Below are 25,531 nucleotides of genomic sequence, written 5' to 3' on the forward strand. Positions count from 1 at the left end.
GTAAATCAGACGAGAGCATCTTCTTCCACTTGTTTTTTCTGTGTCCTCTCAATAGCTTAAAGCAAACTGGAAACAAATCTTGTTATGGCTTTCTCTCAGCAATTACTTAATGACACTCTGCCATGAAAACTAAATGTGTGGAGTGTATGACTAATAGCTGTCCTTTTCACCGAACGGAGCTGCGTCTCTGTAGATCCTTCAGAGTTACCATCAACCTGTTTTCTCTGATAAATGGCAGATTCTGAGAATATTAGTAGATACTTTTTTCAGCTTTATATTTTTAGTCGTTTTGTGAAATCATGCATTCTTATTCTTCAGTTCCACATAAATCATAATGTAATGTGACAAAGTATAAAAAAAGTTTGATTGCTTTTTACAAGGCCCTGTGCAATAAAGTAATTTTTACAACCTCAGATTTTTTTTAATGGAGACATTTTTGGGGGGGGGTTTCAGAAAGGAAAATGGATCAATAAATCTAAAAATCAGATACAAAATCTATTAAATCTCGTAATGGGGAAAAATCAGCTTCAAGGACAAATGAGAAGCAGAAAGACAGACGTGAAGAAGAACAGCTGAAGATTCGGGGTCGCTGCAGGAGAAGCATGTGGGTTGGATGTTCCTGTTTTATTATGGTTTCACCAAGGATTTATGGGCTATACCTGCATCTATCATTATGCAGCAGTTCTGATTATTTCTAAAGGCATTTACCTCATCTACGCTGTATTTTCCACCAGTCTTCACCTTGTCATCAATACCAAGTCTGATGAATTATAAATAAATAAAAAAGATAATCAAATTATAGCATTGCAATCATCCTAAAGTGCGCAAGATCTCTTTCTCTGCCAAGTCATCATTATCCACAGTGGATAAGCACTCACCAGGCTGCACTGGGAGCAGTTTCCAGGATGCAGCCAGCCAATCAGATTAAAGCGTTTTAAATGCCTACTCTTCATCTGAAGAGACCATCCTCTTCACACAGACCACCATCTGGGAGTCCAACCTGGTCATTAGAGCTCAGAGGAGCGACCAGACACACACATGCCTGACACATCCCCTGTTTCCTGAGGGGTTTTTATGTAAAAAAAAAAAACATTAAAATGCCAACACAAACGCACCACAGCGTAACCTTGAGAAAGGCCATCTTCTCAAATGTCCGGACAGGAGACAAACGGACGAGCTGGCATTCCCTAATTATGGCGTCCTGCGGGGACGAGACGCTCAGGCAGGCTTCACTTGAGGAAAAGACGTCAAGGTTGAGAGTCAGAGCGAGGGGCCGGTTTTACGGCCTCCTGCTGAACGGGCCAGGAGCCCAACGCATTTATCTTGAACTATGTAGAAGAAATCCCAAACAGCATAAATAAAAATGCACCATGAAAAGAAGGGAGGAGGAGCAGACGCTGGCCGGGACGTGGACTGAGGAGAGATTATCTCTCTCTAATGGCTAACTTGTTGACAGCAACACTTTTCGCCACCCCTATCTACACATCTAACGTTACAGCGGGCCCCAGCGCTCAACACGCCCACAGACGTGTACTTCCTCTCCTCTTTGCAGGGTTTATCAGCCCTGTTGTCAGCGGGCTTCAGGGATTTATGAAGATATCAGACTCTGAAACCCTGAAATCCACGAGGCCGGCCGGAGACGTCACCGCCGGAGACGACCCCGACTTCCTCTCGGGTCCTTTTTGCAGCCGATGCATGCGGTTTTACAAGCTTCGGGCTTTTTCTGCTGCGTTTCGCACGAATCCGTCTCAGTGATTCACAACATATAAAACAAGATTGTTGAACGAATTCCGTCCAATAAAATGTATCCACTGCTCATCTGTATACTCACACAGAGCAATTTCACCGTTTAAAATAAACTACTTGTTGACAGAATGAGCAGAATGTTTGACAGAGAAGCTTTAATCCCTCAGACATTCGATTATCTTCTTTTACAACCGGCTTCTTGCGTTTAGATGGTTCATAAACACTTTGAGTGAGAAGGATTTGGGGCAAAACTGAGTATAAAATCCAAGAAAGAAGACGAAGAGTTCATGAGAATGTCAAGAGAGTAGAAATAACTGAAATACAAAATGGCAATTCATGTCCACAAATAGAAAATGTGATTAAGGCTCAACAGACACGACAGTGACGTTTCTTATTTTTGGCCACTAAGATCAATTCTACGTATGTAATTATGAATTTGTTCAATTCTAATTTTGTACAAGAGTTTCTTCACAGTTTTCAACCTTCTGAATACAGTAACATACATTTTTCCTCATTTTGTACCTTCATTTGATGCTTCATGCTTTTTCGCTACATTTAGTGAAAACTTTGGCCGTTTTTGTCTCCCTTCATTCCACAATTTTTGGTCTCTTTTGTGATTATTGGATATGTCTTCATATATGAAAATTGTGATTAAATCTTGATTATTTTTGAAGAAAAGAGGGGGAAAAAAATCATAATTTTTGCCATATTAACAACCTCTTGGTTTAAAAATTTAGATAAAACTTTTCAAACAAAAATCTTTAGGGATCGTTTTAGTTTAAAAAAAAAAAAAATCTTAGAAAATATCGATGCTTCACTCTATAGTTCCCAGCCATGTTCAGCGTCTCTTCCTCGTCTACAGCTGCAAAAGTACTATACATATTTATATATCACAAATGCATACGCGCAGCAGTGAATCAACGAGTTATACCATTTGTTATATGAAAGCTTTTCACACAAAGTGAGTCACTGCAGACACTTGTGTGTTTTATGATAGCTGTCAGAATGGTGAACTCGGTCCAGAGTTCCCTCAGAGCTGCAGTTAGTCAGACTTGGATTTCAAACAAGTCCCTGCATGGCCCAGATGAAGGCAGAGCAATTTCTCTATACTGAGAGAAACATTTGTGCAAGATTTCGACCAAAATAGTCCTGGTCTGCACCGCAGAGCGGGAGAGCTGCCTTCATTTAGGTCGATGGGGTTGGCAGACACACACACACACACACACAGATAGGCTGCCTTTCACCACTGTCAAGGGTAGCCAAAGTCATATGGAATGAGACCGTGACAATGAAAACATTAGGCTTGGACATGAATTTCTATAAATTCAGATAGAATAAAGTCGGAACCCTTTTTCACCTTGACTGCGAGTTGAATAACTCACGCAGTCGGCGCTCAAGTTCAAACCCATCATTTACATCGAAAAACTCCTACAGAGTTTAACTTGTTGAACTCTGAGGCGGTGGTGCCACCGACCGGGGCCCCCAGTGGGGCGGCAGGCGTTCTCACATACGTCTGTGGATTTAAGAAAAGGAAGACAACTTTGACCCTGAATTATTTCACGTGCTTAACCAGCTGGATAAAGATTTCTTCTCCAAGTGCCATCATCTTTAGCCACCAAGTTTTGTTTTGTTTTTTCAAAAGGTTTCTCCACGTTGACAAGGTAAGTCCACTAATTAATAATGCTGTAAAAACTCTCTACTCGTGCATCTTTTGCTACATTAAACTCATTTTTTCTCCTGTGTTTTATGAAAACGATCACAAGCATCCTCCTCATTTGCCTTGAATCACAGCACCACTACCTCATGTACAGCTCCTAATTTGACAAACGATTAGGAACAAAACTTCAAACTTATAGTATCAGGGCACCAACTACAACAATCTGCAAAAAAATATATATTTCTTGGGTTACTGAGAGCTACATTTTAATAAAAAAATACATTTGTAACTACAGAGTGTCCACGAACAGCACAAAACCAGGACAGAAAGGACAAAAGAAACTAAACAATTTGAAGGGTCATGCTCTACACAAAAGTAGCAGATTAAAATGAGTTCAGGGTTAATCTTTATTCAGCGTTTCAGATAAATTCTGCTGGTGTGTTGCTGTCAATACATGAGAGATTATTTTGTCAACTCAAACCACAAAAAAAAAAGTATATATATATATATATATATATATATATATATATATATATATATATATATATTAAAGACAAGCAACAAATGGCCACATAGTGTCAGCAATTATTAGTCAAAATTTTAGACTTTGTTTTCTGGAAAAAGACCTTTACCCATTTCAGAAATTCACATCTGGAAAGAACAGAGGATAACTAAATGGATGTAAATAAAGTGGCAGGTTGCAAACACTGCATCCCAACATAGCCCATATGCTAACTGGTGAATGACATAATCACCTACATTTATGTTTTTAAACTTTATTTCAGGTAAAAATGTAATAAACTGAAGAAAAGTAGTTCCAATTGGAGGCGAGAGCTTATTTCAAAACATCAGGGTGATGAACCCGGTGCTTGTACCGCCCCCTAAAACGATAATGCCCTGGGTGGTGGGTAACTATAAAATGCACCAACTGAATGTTGGAATCCCTGAAACAAAAGTTGTTGTTTTTTTGGCATTCAGAAAACCCATCAGTGCCCACCCGGCCCCCCCAACACTGACACTTGGCCACCCGTTTGAAAGTTTTCTAGACTCGGCCCTGGTCTCAGGACGATCAACTTTAAAAGGAACATCAGGAAAAGTTGGGAAGCCAGATAGAAATGAGCCAAAGTTCTAAATGAGTTTCCTCAAACATTATTAATAAAATAAAACAAAACCACAGTTCCTACCTTCTCTTCTCCTTCTTCTTCTTGTTCTTCTTCTTCTCTGGAGTAGAAATGCTGCTCAGCTCTGCTGGGGAAAAAAAAGAAGAAAAATCTCCTTCCACCATCCGAGGTGTTGAAGACTGTCTGTCCGGTTGGAAACTTCACACGCAGCGCTGTTTTTCAGGCTGCTTTTTTTTTTTTTTTTTACGAGACGCGCAAAGATTCCTTCAAGTGTCACTTTCTGGACCCCTTCCTCCCTTCTTTTCTTTCCTTTCACTCCTCGATGTCTAAAGTCCTCCTCTTGGTCACAAAAGCGGCCGTTTTTATGAGGCGGTGCAGGGAGGCGGTGGCGGTGTGCAGGCGGCAGCTGCTGCTGCTGGAGGAGCGCCCACCGTGGACCCTGGTCCGGGTCAGTCCCCAAGTCGTCCCGCCGGGATAAGAGTCCTGTTCTCTGCTCCGTCCGCTTCAGCAACAGGTGGGAGAAGTAAAGTGAGACTTCTTCGCAAGTTTTCAAAGCACTTCCCAGAGAATTACGCACGGAGGGGAAGGAGGAGACCGCGGCTCGCCAAAGTTTTTACGCGCACGAAAACGAGAGCGAGAAGTTGGAGCTGCAGACACAGAAGAGGGAGTGGAGAGAAACGACAGAGCTCCGGAGTGGGCTTTTCCTCCGCAGCTGTCCTCCGCTCTCAAGTCTGTCCGCCGCTACAGAGAGACACGAGGGAAAGTGGTAAATATGGATGAAGAGGAGGAGGAGGAGGAGACCAGAACTTTTTTTTTTTAAGTTATCAAATTTCTCCTAATCAAGAAACGATGCTAAGAAGATATCCTACAGTTAGCTGCTGGCTAGCCGCTTAATGAGACTCACCTGTGCGCAGCTGCAGTAGGGTTACAGTTAATCAAGTCTTACTGTATAGACCGGAAGTGTACAGCAACGAAATACGTTTACTTATTTTTGGGAGGGAGAGACGGGGGAACGACTCCGGAGAGCGGCTTTACTGTACAAAATACTCTTTTGCTAATACTTCAGTAATATCTGGAAGCTGCTGCTACAGTTTCTCTGAGTTTTGTAAAGACGGAACTTATTTTGTCAAATTTTTTGACTGTCACTTTAAAAGTATCAACATTTTCCCGTTACTCCACCTCTAGAGTTGAAAAAAAAAAAAACACTTTAGGCTTACGTAAGTAATGAAACGTCAATCATTACTTGACATTTTTGTTACAGGTGATGTGGCTCTCCACCCAGGGTGGCAGTGGTCCGAGGGGCGCCTCAAACAACTTCCAGAGTTTTACTACGGGCCACCATAAAAGGAGGCAAACATAAAAGAGCAAACTAACTAATTGTAATAAATCACACAAGTAGCACCAAACAGATAAATGCATTTTAGCTCATGGTGTATTTGAACTTTTTTTTTTTATGTGTCATAATCCTTGGAATAAAAATTGTAAATCATCAGATCAGACGTCAAAGAAAGCTTAATCAGCGCATCTCTTGATATTGGCTTTACAGTTTATTAAACTTTATTATTGATCTCAGAAGGACTTTGTCTGCCTGACTGGTTAATTATAGCTTTAAATTTCCTTCAAATATAAGCATCTAAAATCAGAATAAGTGAAAATCTGAACTATTAGGTCAGACCTTGAATTTAAAAAAAAAAAAAAAAAGCAGGATCTGTGCATCTGCACTTGCTTCTGAATCTAAACTCAGTCCAGCTCTTTCTCCCCATCCCCATAAATTTTTCCAAAACAAACCTCTAACCCGGTTCTCCAGAACTGACCAGAACCCGATATCCACCAAGATGATACGTTTTCTGTAACTCCTACCTCGCTGACAGAAGGCAACATTTCTTCTTTATTTGACACATGCAGTTGTCATATTGTCACATTGTTTTACCTCTACAATATGTGGCTCACATATTTTACAGGTAGGTCCATTTTCTTTTTCAGCGTTTATTGACATCACACAAGTGAGCTGCAAAGGAAAGAGTGAAGAGCTCAAAGGGCACCCCGAGTCTGACAGCCGAGAAATATAATTTATATCCCAGAAAGAGACAAAATGTACAGGAATAACGGTGAGACAAAATCAAATAGACGATTTATAGCAAAGATTAAAGATGCTAAAGACAAAAGATACACAAGTGTAAACATGAGGCTGAGACTGAGCTAGCAGACAGCAGACATGATATGTGGAAACACTGTTAAGTACGGTGGATGACCTGTGATGCTGTGGGCCTGTTTCCCCTCCAAAGAGCCCCGGGAACCTCTAGAAATACCGCGAGATCTGAAATCTGAATCTGTTCTCCCACCAAGCTGAAAATGAGGCACATTATTCGGTCTTTGAGCCAGAAAACATCTTCCACGGTCGCATCAGTCCTGAGGGTGACGTGAGCAGAAAAACACAAGACTCCGAAGGATTTAGAGAAACGCTGTGATGATCTCACTTTTTGTTTGCACCGAGCTCCTGAAATGTTAAGGAAGATTAAGTGCTGCACTCTAATTACACACAGTGGATTATTCTAAATTTATCAGTTGGAAGTTATTCTACTCCAGTAAAGTAGGAATCTATTTTAAAGCTTTTTAACTCATCTTTTCCAGGGACACAGAGAGAGAGAGAAAAAAAAAAGGTTTGGCACTCTAGATGCAAAATGACTTGTACGCAAAGTTCCTTGGTGAAACACATAATATAAGAAAAAGACATGAAGTAATAAATAAAATTCAGATTACATCCTAAGGAAACCTTTTTTCCCCCTCAAAATGCTACATAAATTTGATTCAAATGAGCAGAAATATATCAATTCAAAGCAAAAGAAAAAAAACAAAAAACACACATTAAGGAACATTTCAGTGAAAAAAAAAAAAAAAAATTACAAACTATTCCTGGCGTGGTTTTTACTGTTGTGTTTCTGTTGGACTTTTCACGAAGCCGGTTGCTTCCTAATCCGTCCCTGTCTGCAGAAGGTAGAAACCTGCCAGACGAAGCCGGGGATTCGCAGTCGATCTAAATTCCCGACAGCTTGGACTGAAAACCTGCCAGCAGAAGGTTTAAAGGTGAGTTTCTCTGCCCACATCAGTGAGCCTGGATCCGTCTGGCCTCCGTCGCCTGGTGGCTCGAAAACGCAAAAGTGACAGAACTGGAACGACCGAAAAGGAAAATGTCATCAGTGTCGGAGGATGTTTGGTCTGTCGGCGGCTAACAGCTTATTTTAGCAGCCCGACTCCGTTGATGTTGTTTTTGTTTCCCCTTAAAGAGCTTCCTCCTTCCCGTTCTCCTCGGCTCACTCATCCAAGACTGCAGCGATTGATTTACTTTAGAAAACGATGATTAACAAACCAAACCACGGCCGTAACAATCAATCATCATTTTAGCATAAAAACCAATCAATCCAGCCTGGACTGTATGTTGAATGTGAGCTGTAAGTTGTTTGTTTTGCTTTCCATCCATCACCTTCATCCTCTTTTTTCCCCCCCTTTCTTTCTTTTCAGTCCATGTTTGATGTGATGATTGAAACCACATCGCCTCAAAACCAGCGAACGATTCTCCGCTGGATACGAGAAGGCAAGTTCGAAACGACGACACGCCAAGCGCCTCTGTAACGTGCCAAACAAATATCTGTTGTAATCTCGACTCTGTAAAGAAAGGTATGAGTTTTTGTGTGTCTAAATAAATAAAACAAATAGGATTCTTACAGTTCTCCCCCCCATCTCTCTTTTTAACTGGATCTGGATAATTAAAAGCCAAGTTTCAGCTACTGCAAAGTTTCCAACGTGCAATAACTCAGAGCAGCGGGAAGCTCCTCCCATATGGTGCTCCCAGCAGGATCAAGCAAACACAACTTCTGTTTGGCAGCAATTCTGTGCATCACATCCCACACGCTGTACAGCAGCTTCGTCTGAGTTCAATGCAAAATACAGCAGGAGCAGGCAAAAACCTCCCCTCTAAAGAGATGGATTTCGACTGGGTTAATCCTGCGGAGTATCGGCAGAAAACATTCTCCTGAGCAGCAATGCTGAAAGACACCTTAAGGCGTTCTTCCTTACTTTTCTCAAAATGAATGGTCTGTAGAATAATTTTAATGCTGGGGCAAAAAAAAAAAAAAAAACTAAAAAATGTATCCTTTAAATCAGAGATGATGTCGTTCTTCAGTAGGTTTAAGGTGTTGCATTTGATAAAATTCATAGTTTTAAAGTCATGCAGGACAAAAATGTAGCAAACGTTCGCTGCAAAAACTTAATATAAATGTTTAGCACAAGTTTGAAGCCACTGCCGTCAAAAACAAATAGCATCGCACTAGTTTTCCCATGATCCTCTCTGACTGATAATCATCTTGTCAAACACTGAAAAATCGGATTATTTTCTTATTTGTCTCTTCGGCATTTAAGCGGAAAAAGTGTAATTTTGTTTGGAGTATAAAGTTATGCTCCATGTTTGTTATTTTTCATAATTCCTAGAAAGCAAATCTAAATCAGCAAGTCAAGCTACATGTAAATAAACCCAGAAATTGGTATCAATTGGTATGAGAGGAGAGGATGCTAAATATGTAACTTGGTGAAGTTTGCAGAGAACATCTTAATAAAGTCGTATCCATTTTATTATTAAAATGAACTAGGTTTAAATTTACGAATCCATAGGAAATCTATTTGTTCTAACATTTTTTTTAATCACTCCTCTGCATCGCGTGGTTGAAATGAGTTCAATAAACCTGATTATTTCATCTCAGCTCTCAAATTCTTGTTTTAACATTAAAAGAGTCGCACTTCACAACAATAAAACAAAAAAACAGTCCTTTGGTTAAAAATTAATGCAGACACGCGTTAAAACGTGGGACCAAATGGGAAAGAAAAGTCATTTTCAAAAGCTTCAGGGATAAAAGTCAGAACATTTTTCATGTAGGTAAATATTTATCTTCAGATGTTTGTTTTTTTGTTTTGTTTTTGCAGACTAACACAAAGTTAAATTCAGCGGGATGTGAGTTTCAGCAGCGATGATAAAAGGATGTTTGCTGCTCAGTGTGGTGTGTCTCCACTTTTCTACCCATCTCTCTCCATCACATAAATCAGCGACTCATGCAGCCGTATCTCTTCCTCCTCCTCCTCCTCCTCTCGGTCGCTCTGTTCATCCCCTCCGCCTCACTCCGCTGGCTTTTATTAGGACTGTAGATGGAGAAAGCAGAAGTCTCTGCAGAAAAAGCATGCACACAGACGGGGTAAGGGGTGCGTTGCCATGTGTGTGAGGGCAAAACGCGTGTTACGTTTACAGACTGTCGGGAACTCGCGCTCTGAGAGCAGAAAGAAGCACATTCACCTGAAACTCGGAGCCGGGAGGTCAAAGCGCCAGGTGAGGGTCAAAGTCAGGTCTGTTGCACCGCATTTTCCGGTTCGGCGAGCGTCCACCAAACACCCATTACGAACGTGTGTGTGTTTGTGGAGGCCGCCTCTGTGTCATTAATCTGTTTGCGCGCCTAGGAATCGGACAGCGGCACGGTTAAAACCCAAACAGTCAGACGGCTTCCTGCGCAGCGGGAGTCGGTGTGTGTCTTGTGTGCTGAAGAGCCTGGTGTGAGGCGAAGCCTTGCTGAAGGACACAGGTTCAGATAAAAAAAGAAAAAAGAAAAAAAGAGGAGGCCTCCGGTATGCAATCGCGTCCCTGAAGTAGGCGGAGAGGAAAATAAACCACTTGCACAAGATAACAGGCACCGTTTAGTCTGCATGTGGAAGAAGATAGAGAGCGAATGGAGGAGGAGGCGAGTGGAAACCAGAGGAGAGGATACGATAATATGCAGAGGTACATATGGCGCTGGTGTTCATAAAAGTTTTAATAGAGCTGAGGTTGCGGTCCTTCCAGAAGCTTGATGTTTTAGCCATACCAAAACCAGTTCTGATGTGCGTTTTGGATGAGTTTTCTGTAAAAAAAAAAAAATAAATAAAAAGACACAAACTGAGTTCAGGTTTTGAAAATCTAGCTGTTGATTTGATGTGAAATAAAAAGGAATTGGGAGGGTAATCCTTCTTCTTTATTATCCCATCTTCATTTACACAACTGGACAAGCTGGATGTCTGACCAACGCAGAGCTCAAAATCCAACATGTCTGCCTTACAAAAAAAAAAAAAAACTTAGTGATTGCTAACCCCCCCCACCCCAATAATTATTTCCACTTTGGTGATCTGCAAATTAAACATTTCACTCATTTTTTGTGGCTTTACCCCTAAGAGTGGAAGTAAGAAACACTGTATTAATGCACGTAAAGGTAAATTTGACGGATATGAGGATCTTTTTGAAGTATTCATGGGTGGCTTTGGATCGCAACCCTCCCCAATACCGAGGGTCCACTGTGATCTCATTTAGTGAACATAATGTTACAGTGTTTGACAGTCCCAGAAAGAAAGAAATATGTTATTAGGTTGTAGTAATAATGAAAGATGGCCTCGTCACCGAGAACCTCAGTTAGCAAATCCCACCAGTTTTCAAAGATACAACTGGAGAACAGCTAAGGTAGTTTGTAGCAAACTCCTGGTCCTGGTCAGGAATCGTCTGGTACAGCTTGTGCTGCGCACGTCTATTTTCATTGGATTTCGACGAAGCAGCATTCAGTGTGCTTGGATAACCCACATGCTCAGCTCTTGGAGCTCATTAGCTCTACATCACAATTAATTTGACCTTTTTTGTTTTTCTTTTTCATATTCAGAACTGAAGTTCTGCAGTTCGAGAATCCTGGGTTTAACCAATTTACTTTCCTCTGAAGGCGACGGTTTGGGTCAAATGACTGAAACAAGGACAATGACCACACACACACACACACACACACACACACATTAAAACTGCTAACATTCAGCTTCAATAATTCGACACAAATTGTGTCCTTTGTTCTTACAAAATCAATTCCAGTGATCTGTGATCAAATATTTACTCAGATTAATGAAAGAGGTGAAAAAGCCAACAAATGTATGTAAATATATGAGGATGTAAAAAAGAAAAAAAAATTTTTTTTTGAAGCTGTGCCTCTAATTCTACTTTTCAAAAATTGCCGAAGCAGTTTTATGAAGTCTCAGTTCGTCCTGCAACAGGAAAGGCTCAAATAAACCTTTAAAATTCCCAGGGATTGTCTACAAGTGCCTAATGTCACTGACCTTTTCTTGCAGACTTTAGCCTCTTGTTTCCTTTTGCCTCCTCCATCTTCTTCCGGATGCAGACTAAACGGAGCCCGTTATCATTTTATGTCTAAACAAACCGTAAAGGAAGAGTCGAAACGACAGAAACGGACAGAGCACAAAGCAAAAGTGAAGATAAAGCATTAATTTATTTATTTCATTTCATTCTCTCACATTCTGATTTTTCGATCCACAACAAGTTCAAAGTGAGTTGCAGTCAGCATCCTTCCCAGTAATGGACACGATCAGTAAAAAAACAAAACAAAAAAACCACACAAAAAATACCAAAACAGAAAACAGAAGAAGGAATTTACACACAAGCTCAAATCTGACTGGGTCTCTTCCTTAAATGAGACACACATGGGTTTTCAAACCATCCATAAAATCTGCGGGATCAATAAATGTTTCACTTAAGAAGCCAAGGGCTGACTTTCGTGCATATAAATCAGCTCAGAGTCCAAAAAGCATAACCTTCATAACTTAAAAACCAGTTAGATTTGAGGACGCGTCATAAATCCAAGTCTTCCAGCTTCGTGTCCAACCAGGTGACGTTTTGAAAAGAAAAACCTCAAGACAGACAAGACACAGCCTCGAAACTCACACAGCCGATTCAAAAGAAGGGAAATAATGTTTACTTGAAATAACCTGCAGCTCTGGACCGTGCTAATACTGTCGGTGTTGAACTCGACAAGAAACTTTGAAGAGTCTTCCCGGTGGAAACAAAGTCTAACAACACATCCAATTATTCACAAAATTTCAAAAAGAAACAAAGAGTTTGACACCAGACCAACAAAGATTATACTTTTTTTTATGCATACTTTTAAAAGAAACAAGAAAAATATATCTGTATTTATATGCAACACTTACTTCTCGGAAAGAAACAACGACGTTTCAGAAACGATTTGACCTCTCGGTGACTCTAAAGGGAGGTTCGTGAGGAAGATGTGCTGAGGAATTATTTGAAGTCAACCTGATTCCAGTCGGGACGACGTGACTACACCAAAGACGTGTTTTGTTCTCACAGAAGCGATCCGCGTTTACAGCACGTCCGAGTGCTTGAGTAAAGGTTCTGTTGCGAGATGCGTAGCAGACGACAGACGGCAAACTGAGACGCCGTGATGTTAATGAAACGAACTCCTCGACAATTTACACGAAGAAACCAGAGAACCTTCCGCATTTAAGCCGAACCCCTGGTAGAGGAGGAAGGATAAAAACGGCTTTTGACAAAATCTAATTTTTAAGCGGTGGAAAAGCCACGTCAAGAAATATTAACATTTAAATTCATCTATCATTTTTCTTAAGACACATAACTAGTTAAAAAAGAAAAAGAAAAGACAAAAAACCCCACAAAATTTTATTAAGGCATATGCATTTTGATCTTCAAAAGTCAATAACAGAAATAGCTACATGCTTAAACTTGTCAATATTTGGAGTGGCTGAAATGTTTAAAATAACTATAACTTGGACACAATGTTAATCCAGGTTTAATCTGGTGGTGTGACTGAGCTCCACATCAGAGTTTAGCTATTAGATTAGGTTAATTTGCCATAAATCAATTAAATACGTGAAGGACCTATGATGCCGTTTTCTCCTCCATAGGTCCTGGAAACCTCGTTGCAAAAACTTCAGTAAAATCTGGTTGCCTTTATAACATTTTAACACGATAAAGAGCCAAAACGGTTGGAAAAGTCAACTTTCTCCCCATAACGATCTCCATCTAAAGATGCTTCTACCTTGTGGCGTTGTATTAGAGGACTACGTTTTGTCAAATAAGAAGAAGAGGGGTGTACAAAGTACAAAAGGCAGAACAGAAAAATATATATATTACTGCAAATAAAACAATCAACAACAAAAAACCTCATCTGTTTTGAAGCGTTTTACCAATCCTTAACCAGGGTTGCCTATAGGTGTAGAAGGTACTAAAGACATTTGGACATTATTTTTATCAAACACCTGCAGAAAAAGGAACAAAAACTGACTAAAAGTTAAAAAAAAAGATAGCAGCAAATGATGCAAATAGCGAAAGGCAGCTGAAATAAACACACTCAAATTGATCAAATAATAATAATAATAAAAAAATGTGGCAACAACGTGCAAGTCTAGCATCAGAAGCAGCCTGGCAAGCCCAAATAACTTTTTTTTTTTTTAACGCCTCTTTCTCGGGTTGAAAATATTTTCCCAGAGTGGAACCGCAGCCACCAACCAGCCAGGACTTACAAGATGGTTAGTGTAACAGATGGTCAGTGCAGCAGAAGTGCTTTCTTTCTAAGAAGAGTTAGAAAAATATATCTATTTTGATTTAATCTGCCAATAAAGCACTTTAAACTGACCAAGGGACATCGTTTCCTTCAGCTGGCACAGTTTGTTGATATTGGAAATGTGTTTTTCTGTCGCGATGTAACACCAACATTCCTCTTAAATTAGAACAACTAAAGCACAGTTGAATTTCTTCAACGTTGATTTTCTTTCCGTTTCAGGAGGATTGTGGCGGCTTGCAGGAGATGTGATTTTTAAAAAAATTTTATTTTCTTTTTCCCGGTGTGTTCGCGCTCAATGTTTGACTTTTGCATGCAAGTGAGTGTGATTTTTTTTTCTCTTTTCCAGTCAGACTGTGAGCGTGTGTGTGTGTGTGTGTGTGTGCAAAGGTCAGTCAGCAGCTGTCCTCCAAGGCATTGACGACTTGTTCCAAAATGTCCGGGCACCGGTCGGCAATCTGCTGCAGGACCTGATTGGCGTACTCCTGGAGCTCCGCCTCCTCCTTCTCACACAACGCTAACTCCGCCTCCAACTGAAAGAAACACAAAAAAGGGAGGAGAAAAACGTAAAAATTTTGTGACCACAATAAAAGACTTTCCCTTTCTGAAAACCTTTTGGACGTTGGATAACAAAATATGAACCTTTAGGTAACTAAACGATACTCCAATCTTATCCACAAATTATGAAATCAGTTATTGGTGTAATATTTTCCATTTATGGGAGAGTTGAAGGCCAAATTCTTCCACTTCACAATCTGTAAACTCTTGTATTTTCAAGGACAGCAAAGCACATTTTGTGAATATTACTTCCCTGTAGAGATTTATGGCAATGTTTCAAAGCTCAACAGCGTCGTACCATTCCTACTGTAAGAAAGCAGATAAATAAAAAGTGCCAGTAAAAGTGTGTCAAGACCGGTTTCTTCCGAGACCAAGACGAACGTTTAATTTCCACAAATATTTCAGGCAAAAAGTTGCATTTTTGCAATTCAACAAAATTGCATTTTTGCACTTTTGCATTTGCAAAAATGCAAGATATTTCGTTTTTGCATAAAATGCAGAAATGAATGGAAAAACAGTTCAATTAACCAAAACTACTACTTGGTATTAAACTACTGGTGATCATGAACTAATAACAGTTTATTATAAATGCAGCTAGATATTGAGTCACATTGTCAAAACTAAATCAGTTCATATTGCACAATAGTTGTATGAAAAATGTAAAAAAAAAAAGAAAGAAAAAAAAAAGAGAGATTAGGCTAATGAAGATTTGTCATATTTTTTAAAAATTAATACGATCCTCTGAATAAAAACTAATCAGACATTAAAAAACTTACTGTTCCTAAAAACACATATTCTGGCCAGATTAATAAATGATTAGGTATTTTAATATCATTAGTTCATGCAGAAACGCAAATGGCCTCATGGGGAATTCTCAAATCCATCAGAACCAATAGAATCTGTGGGATTTACAAAAATCAGCTGGCCAACAGGGACAACGCAGGGACAACAGATTACAGGAGCCAAGTGAAAATATTTTCTCCAACATGGATTATGACCACAGGACATCGAAGGCATGACTGAATTTATGCTTTTGGTTCGACGTAATGAGACTTATTTTTCCCCTCTTCACCGGCTGCCGGTTCAGTGAGTTTTAAACGCGACGCTGATGCACCGTCAGAAAGATCAGGAATTAAGGCGCAAACTCTCAGCTGCAGCCAAAGCAGTGTTGCTGCTTTATGCATATTATTATTTAGCTGCTTAGTGTTTGCATTTCCTTAGTGGGAAATGGAAAGAGGTCTGGAATTTTTTTTTTTTTTTTTTTCATTCTTCTCCAGACCTGGCAAATTATTTCAGCAAATCCTAAACTTTAGGATATGAGTATATCTCAAGATGGGTACACCCCCCTCCCAACCCTAACACCTCCAGTCTAGAGCAAGTCCCCCCCTGCTGCCCCCCATGCATTTGTGTCTGTTTTAATGTTGCAGATATGTATCCATAAAGCGAACTAGATTGGGTTTGTGGGTGGGGTGTGTAAGACCCAACTGCAGAGTCTATCCCACCCCAACCCCAATGCCCTAAGCACTAAAACTGAGATGCAGGACGGGGCTCAAGAAGGCGGGGGGTTGCTACATAGAGCTCCACCCGATGCCTCCCCCCCCCACCACCCATCCCTGCTCCAGTCCAATGTGGCGCAGAGCACCATGGAGAGATGTTTGCAATTTGACACTTCTAAAGCGTGTTTGAAGTCAAACGCCTACAAAACAACTCCTCAGATTATAATATATGTGAGCCGGTAATCTGAAAAGACCCGAGCGTAGCTCCTTCTCTTCAAACGGACGGGAACGTTTCTGCAGCAAAGCAATGCTGCTGTTTTCTTTGGCCGCGGCGGAGCTGAGACGTCAAATCTAACCGGCTTAATGACCAATACATCTGTATCAATAAGAGCGCCGCTTAAACATTCGTGTAACACAAGCCTACATTTATGATGGTGTGTGTGTGTGAGGCCTGGGTCAGATACTGGCAAGTATCCCCTCGTTATAGCCGAACCTCTTCATTCTCCTCTCATCTCATAGCCAGAAAAACCTCAGTGGTATTTTATATTACAGTGGCGTTATTCATGTGTAAAACTGCTCCAAGCAATAACATTAATGATTAATGAAACTCTGCCTATAAAGCACATGCATATATTGCTGATTATCCATATATTGGGTCATTTTTATTATTGGAGAAACTGAAATTGTTGATTTTTTTTTGTTTCCCCCCCGCCCATTTAATTGCAGGTTGTGTTTGAAACTTGGCCCACACCAGGGACTAAAAAAAGTCAGGACATCTAAAACCAGTTTTAAACATTTCTATTAAATTCTGGCTCTTCTCAGTGCTGCACGATTTCAAACAGTTCAGCTGGATTCAGTCATGACCAAATGAAAACATGCAAAATAAAACTTGTATTCATTAGACTATTTATAGGAAATAAGAACGGCGCACATTCCCCCCCCCGCCCCCCATGCATAATTAATCACTATGTTAGATTTAAATCTCCAGTCTATTTACTCCATAAAAGGTTTGCTGCCACTGTAAGTCAGATCTGGAGAAACAGCTTCATAGGAAAAATAATTAGCGAGAGAATCTGAAGATTACTCGCGAGTCGCCGACAAACCGTCTTGTTACCCCGTGAACTTTTCATGCAACCTCAAACCTCAACGGATTTTTGTAGAAGAAGGGGTTCAGAGGAAACATGCAGGATAGCTTAATGCCATGTTAAAAGAGCAAACGCTTGGCCCCGGCTTTGGAGACTACCCCCACTGCACAGATCTAAACTTACACTCTGACTCATTCACTCTTTCCAGGTGATGGATATAGGAAACACATGCTTCGAAAATTTGCCATCCAAAAGACTTTTATGGATAACGCGAAGGATCGGTTTTGAAATTTTGAGGGGGATAATCGAAAATCTTTGAGGAATCCCCGCCACATGACGGACAGGAAAAAAAAACAAAAAACAAGATTTGAAGGAAAAACGGGGCGTTTTGAGCACAGAGTCCAACTCCTATCGCTGTTATCTGCTGGGTGACAGTTATCACCTTGATTTAAAAAAAAAAAGTTCATCCTTTTATCAGCTCTGCTGGCCCTATCAGGCCACGCAGACCTTTAAGAGTGCTGGATTGAGCGAGCGAAGGATTTAGAGGGCTCTGTTTTACAGCGAAGAACAGTGACATCGCCAGCATCAATCTGAGCGCGTTTTTTAGGTAATTCAACTTAATGGCTTTGCATTTTAAGCCGCAATCTCCCAGAACAACACGGCAGTAAAGATAAGGTTAGAGGGTGATTGAGAGGAGATAATCGGTTTAGTGCCGCTTTTCTCAAGCGACCTTGACCCGCGCTTGACAAAATCGGTGGAAAACGATAAAAAAAAAAAAAAAGTCAAATTGGGTAAAACCCCGCCCCCCCAAAAAAAAACACAAACACAGACAAAAAAAAAAATCAACCTTGCAGATTAAATAAAACCACACACCCACTAAATGCAGGTTTTATTTTGAAGAAGAATCCACAGCATATCTGCTTCACAGCCAAAAGTCTCCAAAAGCAATAGTGGACTTCAGTAAACAGACTGAAAAAACATGGAAAAGGAAATTTACCGAACAATACCACTTGGTTTTCTTTATACAAAACACAAATTTCAATATTTTTTAACCCATAATTAAATAAAAATATAATTAATGTAAACTTTATGTCGTCTTACAAGGGACTATCAAATCCACTCAAGCTAGAAGTAACTTAGGTGAACTTGAAATCTCAAGAAGAGGTCAAATTTTGTTCTTTCCTGAGATAAAAGTATGGAGATAAGTAGAAACATAAAATACTGCAGTCACAGTGATTTGGTTGGCATTTCAATCAATAAAACTCCTCCAACAAAGCAGATCATTATTCTGGGTCGGTTCTTTCCAGAGCAACAGAAAACATTACTGTAAACTCAGAGCAGGAAAGAGGCTGCAGTTTGTACAGACTCAATAAAATCCAACAATAACAGATGCAATGCAATGTCTAATCTTGTTTTCTGCTGCAACTTTCAGACGGTGGGTTCAGGATTGTGTAAATGGCACGAAACAATGGATCCGTCCTTCCGTACAACAACCATTTAAGGTTGTGGTGGTAAACCAGCACGGCTCTTTCTGAGGGGATCAGCAGATCACAACAATATAAATATCTTTGAATTGTTATGTCTTATTTAATCCTCATACTTTATGAGCAATACTCCCGCACTAATCAGATAAGATTAGCATCATGTGATTGGCAGTGGACTGTTTTTTTTTTTTTAGCTTGAGATACTGAACAATTGATAAGAGCATCTGTTGCCTTTCAGAATCAGGTGTTTATTTTTAAATAACTTTATTATTATTCTTATTTGGCTGCAAAGCATAACTCTCTTGCTTCATCCTAGCCTATTGTATCTTCCTCTTTTAAACCAAAAACATAAAAATTTGAGGGATGAACCGAACAACAAGCTGTGAATCCAGACCAGAAATGCCAAAAAATAATCAGTCATGATAGCTGCTGAGGCTGTTTATGTTTTATTAGCTTGTTAGGAAAGATTATATGGAGAATATGAGTCTCTACCGCTGTTGATCTTGGAACAGTTTTCAACCTGATGATCTTACGTTACACATTCAATAAATTTCTTCACGTACAAGCTAACGTCTTACTGGATTGTCTGTTTTTTAAAGATATGAAGGTATTGCATTTTTACAATGAAGTATACTTACCTCTTCTGGGAGTTATATGTGATGAATAAAATTGAATAATTCAAGAATAAACAATCTTATTCCTTATTATCATGATGTTTTCGGCGATTTAAAGAAATGATGCAAAAATGAGTGATTAAACTGATTCAAACTTGCGAAACGTGACTTCTAATAGCAGAGATTATAATCTTCCAATAGGTGTTATAAACCAAAAGGTTTTGCTAAGCGGTCTCATGCTTATATATTCCAAAGAGAAAGTCCCACTTGCTGCTGAACGATAAACGTCTTCATCTAAATCAAGAGCTTTACGGCTGAATCCGTTTCAGATTTTTGCATTATGACTTTGAATGCTGTCAAAAGTTTTTTTTTTTTTTTTTGTGGTACAAAATAAAAAATAAAATAAAATAAAGAAATGCAGAAGATTGATATAAATGGAGGGAATAATAAAAAATAACACAGATGTGCTTCCTGTCAGAATATATGACACAGTAGTTCGGTTTTTACGGTGACAGGCGAGGGAGAGAACTACATGAGGTTAAAGATCCAATCCTGATTAACTGAGTGGCAGAAGGGTCTGAGCAAAGAAGGGAAGATGAAGGTGAAGGGGTTACGTGTGTGTCTGTTACACAGAGAGGGTCTGTTTTGCTTTTTTTTTTTTACTGCAGCCATTAAAGCTCCATTATCATGATTGATCATTATCGGCCTTACGGCGACACACACACACACACACACACACACACACAAACACTGCTGGAGCAGCCCGTGCCCCGCGTTCGTTCACACACAGGTTATCAGCTCGAGAATGAGGATGACAGGTAAGATGTGTGTATGTGCTGACCTCCTGACACGTGTTGCAGGGCCTGAACCTCTTTGTGGAGGAATGCTAATGTTTTCTAAAGAAACCATAAGTCAGCAAAGGAAGATAGGAGCATGAACAAACACTCGCAAATGGAGAGCAAAAAGGGGGGAGAAAAGGAAACAAAGGAGAGGAAGAACAAATGTATCATCTTACGACGGAGGGTTTCTTTGAGGACGGTTTTTAATTTACAGTAACTTAAGCCAAATGTTTGTATCCGTCTACTTCATGGCTGTTTGTTGAAACACCAAAACTTCCCCGTGATTTGACTCATTTAACAAGAATGTTCTTGGTAGTGAGTCTTGTGTCTCCTCAGATCAGGGTCAGCTCATCTTCCAGTAAAAACTACACCGTTCTGCAAAAAATGTATTCCCTCCCCTTACACTTCTTTACAGTTTGTAGTGCAAAGTGAAAAGAAAAAGGCAGAAGTTGTAGTTTGAAAGCGTATTCGACCCTCTTTGATCTCATGTGCCTTAACAAAACCCACAGCTAATTCCAGTTACCTTCAGGGGTCACTCGCTTATTAAACAGAATCCAGTTGAACGTAATTTAATCTTAGTATGGGTCCAGATGTTCTCCGACCGTCTTAGCGAGAACATTCATAACCGGGCAGCTTCGTGAAGCTGCAGGGAACGCAGCAGGAAGTTTAAAACGGGGTTAGGTTGTTAAACGAAACCCCAAACTGCGAACGCCTCACGGAGATCTGATCTTCTATCCATCACCGGAAAGTGGAAATAACAAAACACAACTACAAACCATAAAAAGACAAAGCTGTCCACCTGCACTGACAGGCCGGGTAAAGAGAACATCGATCAGAGGAGCAGCCAAGAGGCCCGTGGTAACTTTATAGGTCCTGGACAGACCCACAACTCAGGCGGTGAAGTCTACTTTCATATTATTCCCTGCGACTTGTTGAAAGAAAGCCGTATGAAATCTCATTTGCGGAGTTGATGTGAATGTCGATGGAGCTAAAATGCAGGCCAATCCTGGAAGAACACCCAGTGGAGTCTGCAAAGGTGGAGGCAAACCTTCAAGGTGGAAAACGACCCCAAGGCTGCAGTCAAAGGGAACGACCGCGATGGAACGGCTGAGATCAAGGCGTGTTCACCTGTTAGAACGGCCAGTCACGTTGCTTTTCACAGATTCTCTCCATTGACTCTAACTGAGCTTTAAAACTTCTTCAGAGAAGAAAAAATATATATATGTATTGCACACTCTATATGTGGAGAGCTGGTGAGACAAACCTCAAAAGGATCGCAGATGTAACAGCAGAGGGGCTGGAAAGAAATACAGGCCCGACTTTCAGATTTTTATTTGTAAAGAGATATGAAAGCCATAATTTTTGGGGGGGGATTTTTGTTGGCCTATTAAAAAGATGATGTAACAAAGAATACAAAGCACTGCATTTACAGCAGCAGTAGTACAGTGTTGGGTAGCCGTTGCTGCTGCATGCGGTTTGGTCTGACAGTCTGAGAGGAGCCGAGCTAGCAAAAATAAAGACGTCAAAGTCAGGCGATGGCTTAAGATACACGCACTTTAATTTAAAAGTAAAATGCCTAAAATAATCAGTGCAACTGAACAAGACAAGACAGCGGGCATTTAATGGTTTTCTTATTTGACTGGCACTGTTTTGTTCAAACCATAGGGGCTGCATTTACCCTAAAATATTTACAAAACGTGTCATATTTCTTTACATTGTAACCATCCGCATCTGTGAAATATCCATTTTAAATAAACTTAGACTGCAAAGAAGCAAATGTTCTTGTTTTATAATAAAAAAAAATACCTCAATGACATAGTTAAATGTAAAAGAAATACAGAACTAAAAGCCTTCAGCTCAAAGAGAGAGAGAGCGAGAGAGGAATCTGAAAATGTCTGGAGGGCATATTTTTACCTATTTCGACTCTATAATGGGGGAGATTATATGATGTAAAGTCGAAGGAAAAGCAGAAACACTAACAGGTGCTATAGAAATACTATTACGAGCAACAAAAATATAAATTGGCCTCTACAGACTTCGATCCTTCTGCCTGTTTTTATTCTAACCATTTTGCCCGTACAGACTACACAGCGTGTAAAATGCTTCATAAGTTGGCTGCCGGTGCTGCACCAAGCCCAAAAGTGCCCACATTATGTCCAGCACAGTCGTAGCGGAGGCAGCTCCACTAATAACGCGAGCTAACGAGCTGTGGTGGGAATACTGCTCCACGACTTGTGGCTAAAACTGCTCGTGGAGGACTGAAACACTGCGCTCTTTAACATCTCCGGAGAAAGTGTCTGGTGGGCAAATCAGAATCGGTTGGTAATTTTATTTTTATAGGCTATTTAGTAAGCTAAACTCACTTCAGGAACAGATTCATATTTACAAGCGCGACCTTCAAAGGCTTCCACCGTCCAACAAACGGGGCTCATGAATCTGAAGCCTGCACTCTTAACTACATGGAGGAGCTTCAGAGGGAACAGGACTTACAAGGCATATAAACAAGGCTTAAAGCTTAAATTGGCCCTTGGGGACCAAATACACAGAGCTGGCCTGACAATATAAAGTGCTGCAGAAGTAAACAAGAAAAAGACCGCAGCGGTAATTGCGTACAGTCAGAGTGAAACAATCTAAGGAAGATAAAAGCACTTGAGCAAAATCCCAAACTGTGATTTTTGAGTTTACCGTTTTATTCAAATTAAAGCTTTGAGCACACAAATTTTAAAAGAAGAAAAAAAAGATATATAAAAAATCATTTTCAGTACAGAAAAAGCAAGCCTTCTCTTTCTAATACTGAACATTTAAATTCCTGAAATCCCCCCCCAAAAAAGCAAAACAACAACAACAAAAATCACAATTTCTTCACAAGTTTTTGGATTCACAAGAAAGGACGACTAGTAAACCATCAATTAGTGGTTAGTGGTCAACATCTGATCTACCAGTTTATTATTTGGCATTTAGGGCTATGATTAGCAGCATTTAAAAGATTTATATTTAAGCAGTGGTCAATAATGTTTTAGCATTTGTGGTGTTAAGCCTGATGAGGGCGGTCACTGCGAGGCAGGAAATGCTGTTATTTCAACACAAAGGCACAAAGTCGAATGATCGGAGAGTTGACGTTAAACATTGTCTTTAGCGTGTAAGCATTAGCGCTTTGGCTTGGTTAGCATTACGAGCTGTAAGCTAATTTCTTTGGTGCCTCTCTAGGTAATATAAATGGTTATGGCTTCAAAGGTCTTAAAATGCTACAAAATATGGTTCCTATATTTGGAAATCCTTTAAATGAGATGACTACGATTACTCTTTACCAAGCATTTATAGTCAGCTGGATGAAAGAAGGTTATTATATATATTTCAGTCTTCCTATTGCAGGTGTTTGGATTAAAGAGCGACAGCTCTGCCCCTCCCCCACGTGTTGTTTGCACACTGCCAGCCAGCAGGATGAAAGAACGCCATTATACTTTCTCCATGCTTCCAGGAAAGACAAATTTCAGCTGTTAGGAATAAGTGTTGCTTTTGGGCCCATGTCTACAGTGTTTTACAACCATTATGAAGTAAATTCTTCCAGTATAGCAACTACAAATGACTTGAACTTGTTGAGGGAAACATCTGCACCACTTATGTAGGAGAAAAGTGTGAAGCTGGACCTCTGTTATGGCTAACTCTGTGAGGAGGGCAGCGCTTTGGATAAAAAGTGGGAAAGGACTAAGAGTGGAAAGCAGCTTTCTGCACATTTTATTTTGTGTGTAAATTGAGGTCTTTGGCCTTCACCTGTCGCCAATACCAGCTTGTTTTTGCATTACCGTTGAAGGAGGAAATGGAGGGAAACAGCCGTGGAAAGGAAAGGCAGCAGCTGAAGTGAGAAGAGTGAGCAGCCCGGTCACCGACAGTAGGAAAGTCAATATGAACAGGAAGATTAAAAGACGGTTTTACAAGGATGGAGAAAAGCAAAGAGGCACACAAAGGACGAGAAGGAGATAAAAAAAAGAGAGAGGGAAAGTTCAAGGGTGAAAGGAGAGAAAGTCAGAGAAAAAGACACAGGCATGTGAAAAGAGGTCGTCTGGTAAAGCCATTAAGCCTGGATTCAATAACTCTGAAAACCAGCAGTTTGTCAGTAATGACCAGTGAAGGCCAAAGTGTGTGTGTGTGCTTACAGATGTGTTGCTATGAAATAGGTACCGAGACCTGGTCGAGTGTGAGTTTTTTTTCTTCTTCTGTGTATCTGCTTTGGTCATACTATGAGGACACACAAGTGCCAGTAAAGTTGCATAAATCATTTCAGATTTTCTTCATGGACAGGTTTGGGGTAGCTTGGAGTTTTTTGTGCCATATGGCGGCAGGAAACAAGTCAATCTATTGTTATGAAATCCACTGAACGTACATGTGTGGGCGTGTGCAATAGTCAAAATGATTATATGTGCTTTTATTTAAAGAGAAAACAATCATCCTTGAAGGAGGAAGCAGAGATGCTTGATGAAAGCCTAGACTAGAGACTCCAAACTACAACACAGAACAGATGGATGGTTCTGACTTTCTGCAGGAAAACAATCCCTAATCCTTGCTGCCCAAACTCTACAAATGTCTATTAAGTCATTTATTGTGAAGTATATGGGGGTACATTATTTGTTAAAATATGATCAAGGTCAAATGTTCATGCAACAGCCTGGATTTACAATTCTATGTAGTTTCTTGCGAGCTACAACAGAGGATGCTCCTCGTTTTTACCACGACTGAATGCTTTAATCAAAGCGGATGCTAAAATCCTACTGACACAGACGCAGCTGGACTTCCACTCCCATTGTTGGCGCAGTATTTACAGTCTGCACTATCAGCGGTGATGTTTTAGTTCCAGCTCTGCCCTGTCCTGTTTTCTTACGTCCTGTCAATCAGAATTCGCCCAATCTGTGACCTTAAAGCGACGGGCGGCTCTCGGGCAGGCGCATCAATGGACACACATTGTTCTCGCCAGCCAGGGAGGAGGGAATCATTTCGCCTCTGGACATCAGGGGATAAAACTGGAAAAACAGCGATGACACCCACTGGGAGCCTAATTTGTTTTATTGTGTATCTAGAACAAAGCAAACGCTACGATTTTCTGTGCTCAGATAATTGCGCAGACGCTTGACAGAAGGCAAAATAAACGACAAATTGCATTTAAAAAGCCATTATTGATGAACAAAAGAAGTTCATGGATACAGTACACAAACATACATCTTATTAGGTTGTATTATTACTTTTTTATTGTCTGCTCTAATATTCTAATCTAATGTGTTTTCATTAGCTGCAAGCAGGAAATTGTCATAATTACGAGAAGTAAAGGCTTCAGTTTGTCTGATTAACATTATGTGCTTCTCTTGGTGAATTAACTGAAATAAAAGATTTTTTCAATAACATATTAAGTTATTGCATGTTTAACAGAGTATTATAGCTCAAGCTTTTTTTTCTGTGTTTTTCTAACTTTTTTCTTCCACTGAACTTTCAGCATTTTGAGAAC

The 25,531-nt window shown here is 40.1% G+C and overlaps 1 protein-coding gene across 4 annotated transcripts in view; it reads right to left on the bottom strand.

The window, feature by feature from the left end:
- Positions 1-11,836: 11,836 nt before the first annotated feature.
- Positions 11,837-25,531, bottom strand: part of LOC106922496 (ELKS/Rab6-interacting/CAST family member 1-like) — a 121,313-nt gene continuing 107,618 nt past the window's right edge. For all 4 annotated transcript variants that reach the window (XM_088003424.1, XM_088003423.1, XM_088003421.1 and 1 more), the window contains one exon: positions 11,837-14,494. In XM_088003424.1, coding sequence (XP_087859550.1) covers positions 14,357-14,494 — 138 coding nt within the window. In that variant the 3' untranslated portion in view covers positions 11,837-14,356. The remainder of the gene's footprint in view (positions 14,495-25,531) is intronic.

This window comes from Poecilia mexicana, unplaced genomic scaffold (assembly GCF_051168715.1).
Source record: "Poecilia mexicana isolate PSO_F unplaced genomic scaffold, ASM5116871v1 scaffold_23, whole genome shotgun sequence".
Taxonomy (NCBI): domain Eukaryota; kingdom Metazoa; phylum Chordata; class Actinopteri; order Cyprinodontiformes; family Poeciliidae; genus Poecilia; species Poecilia mexicana.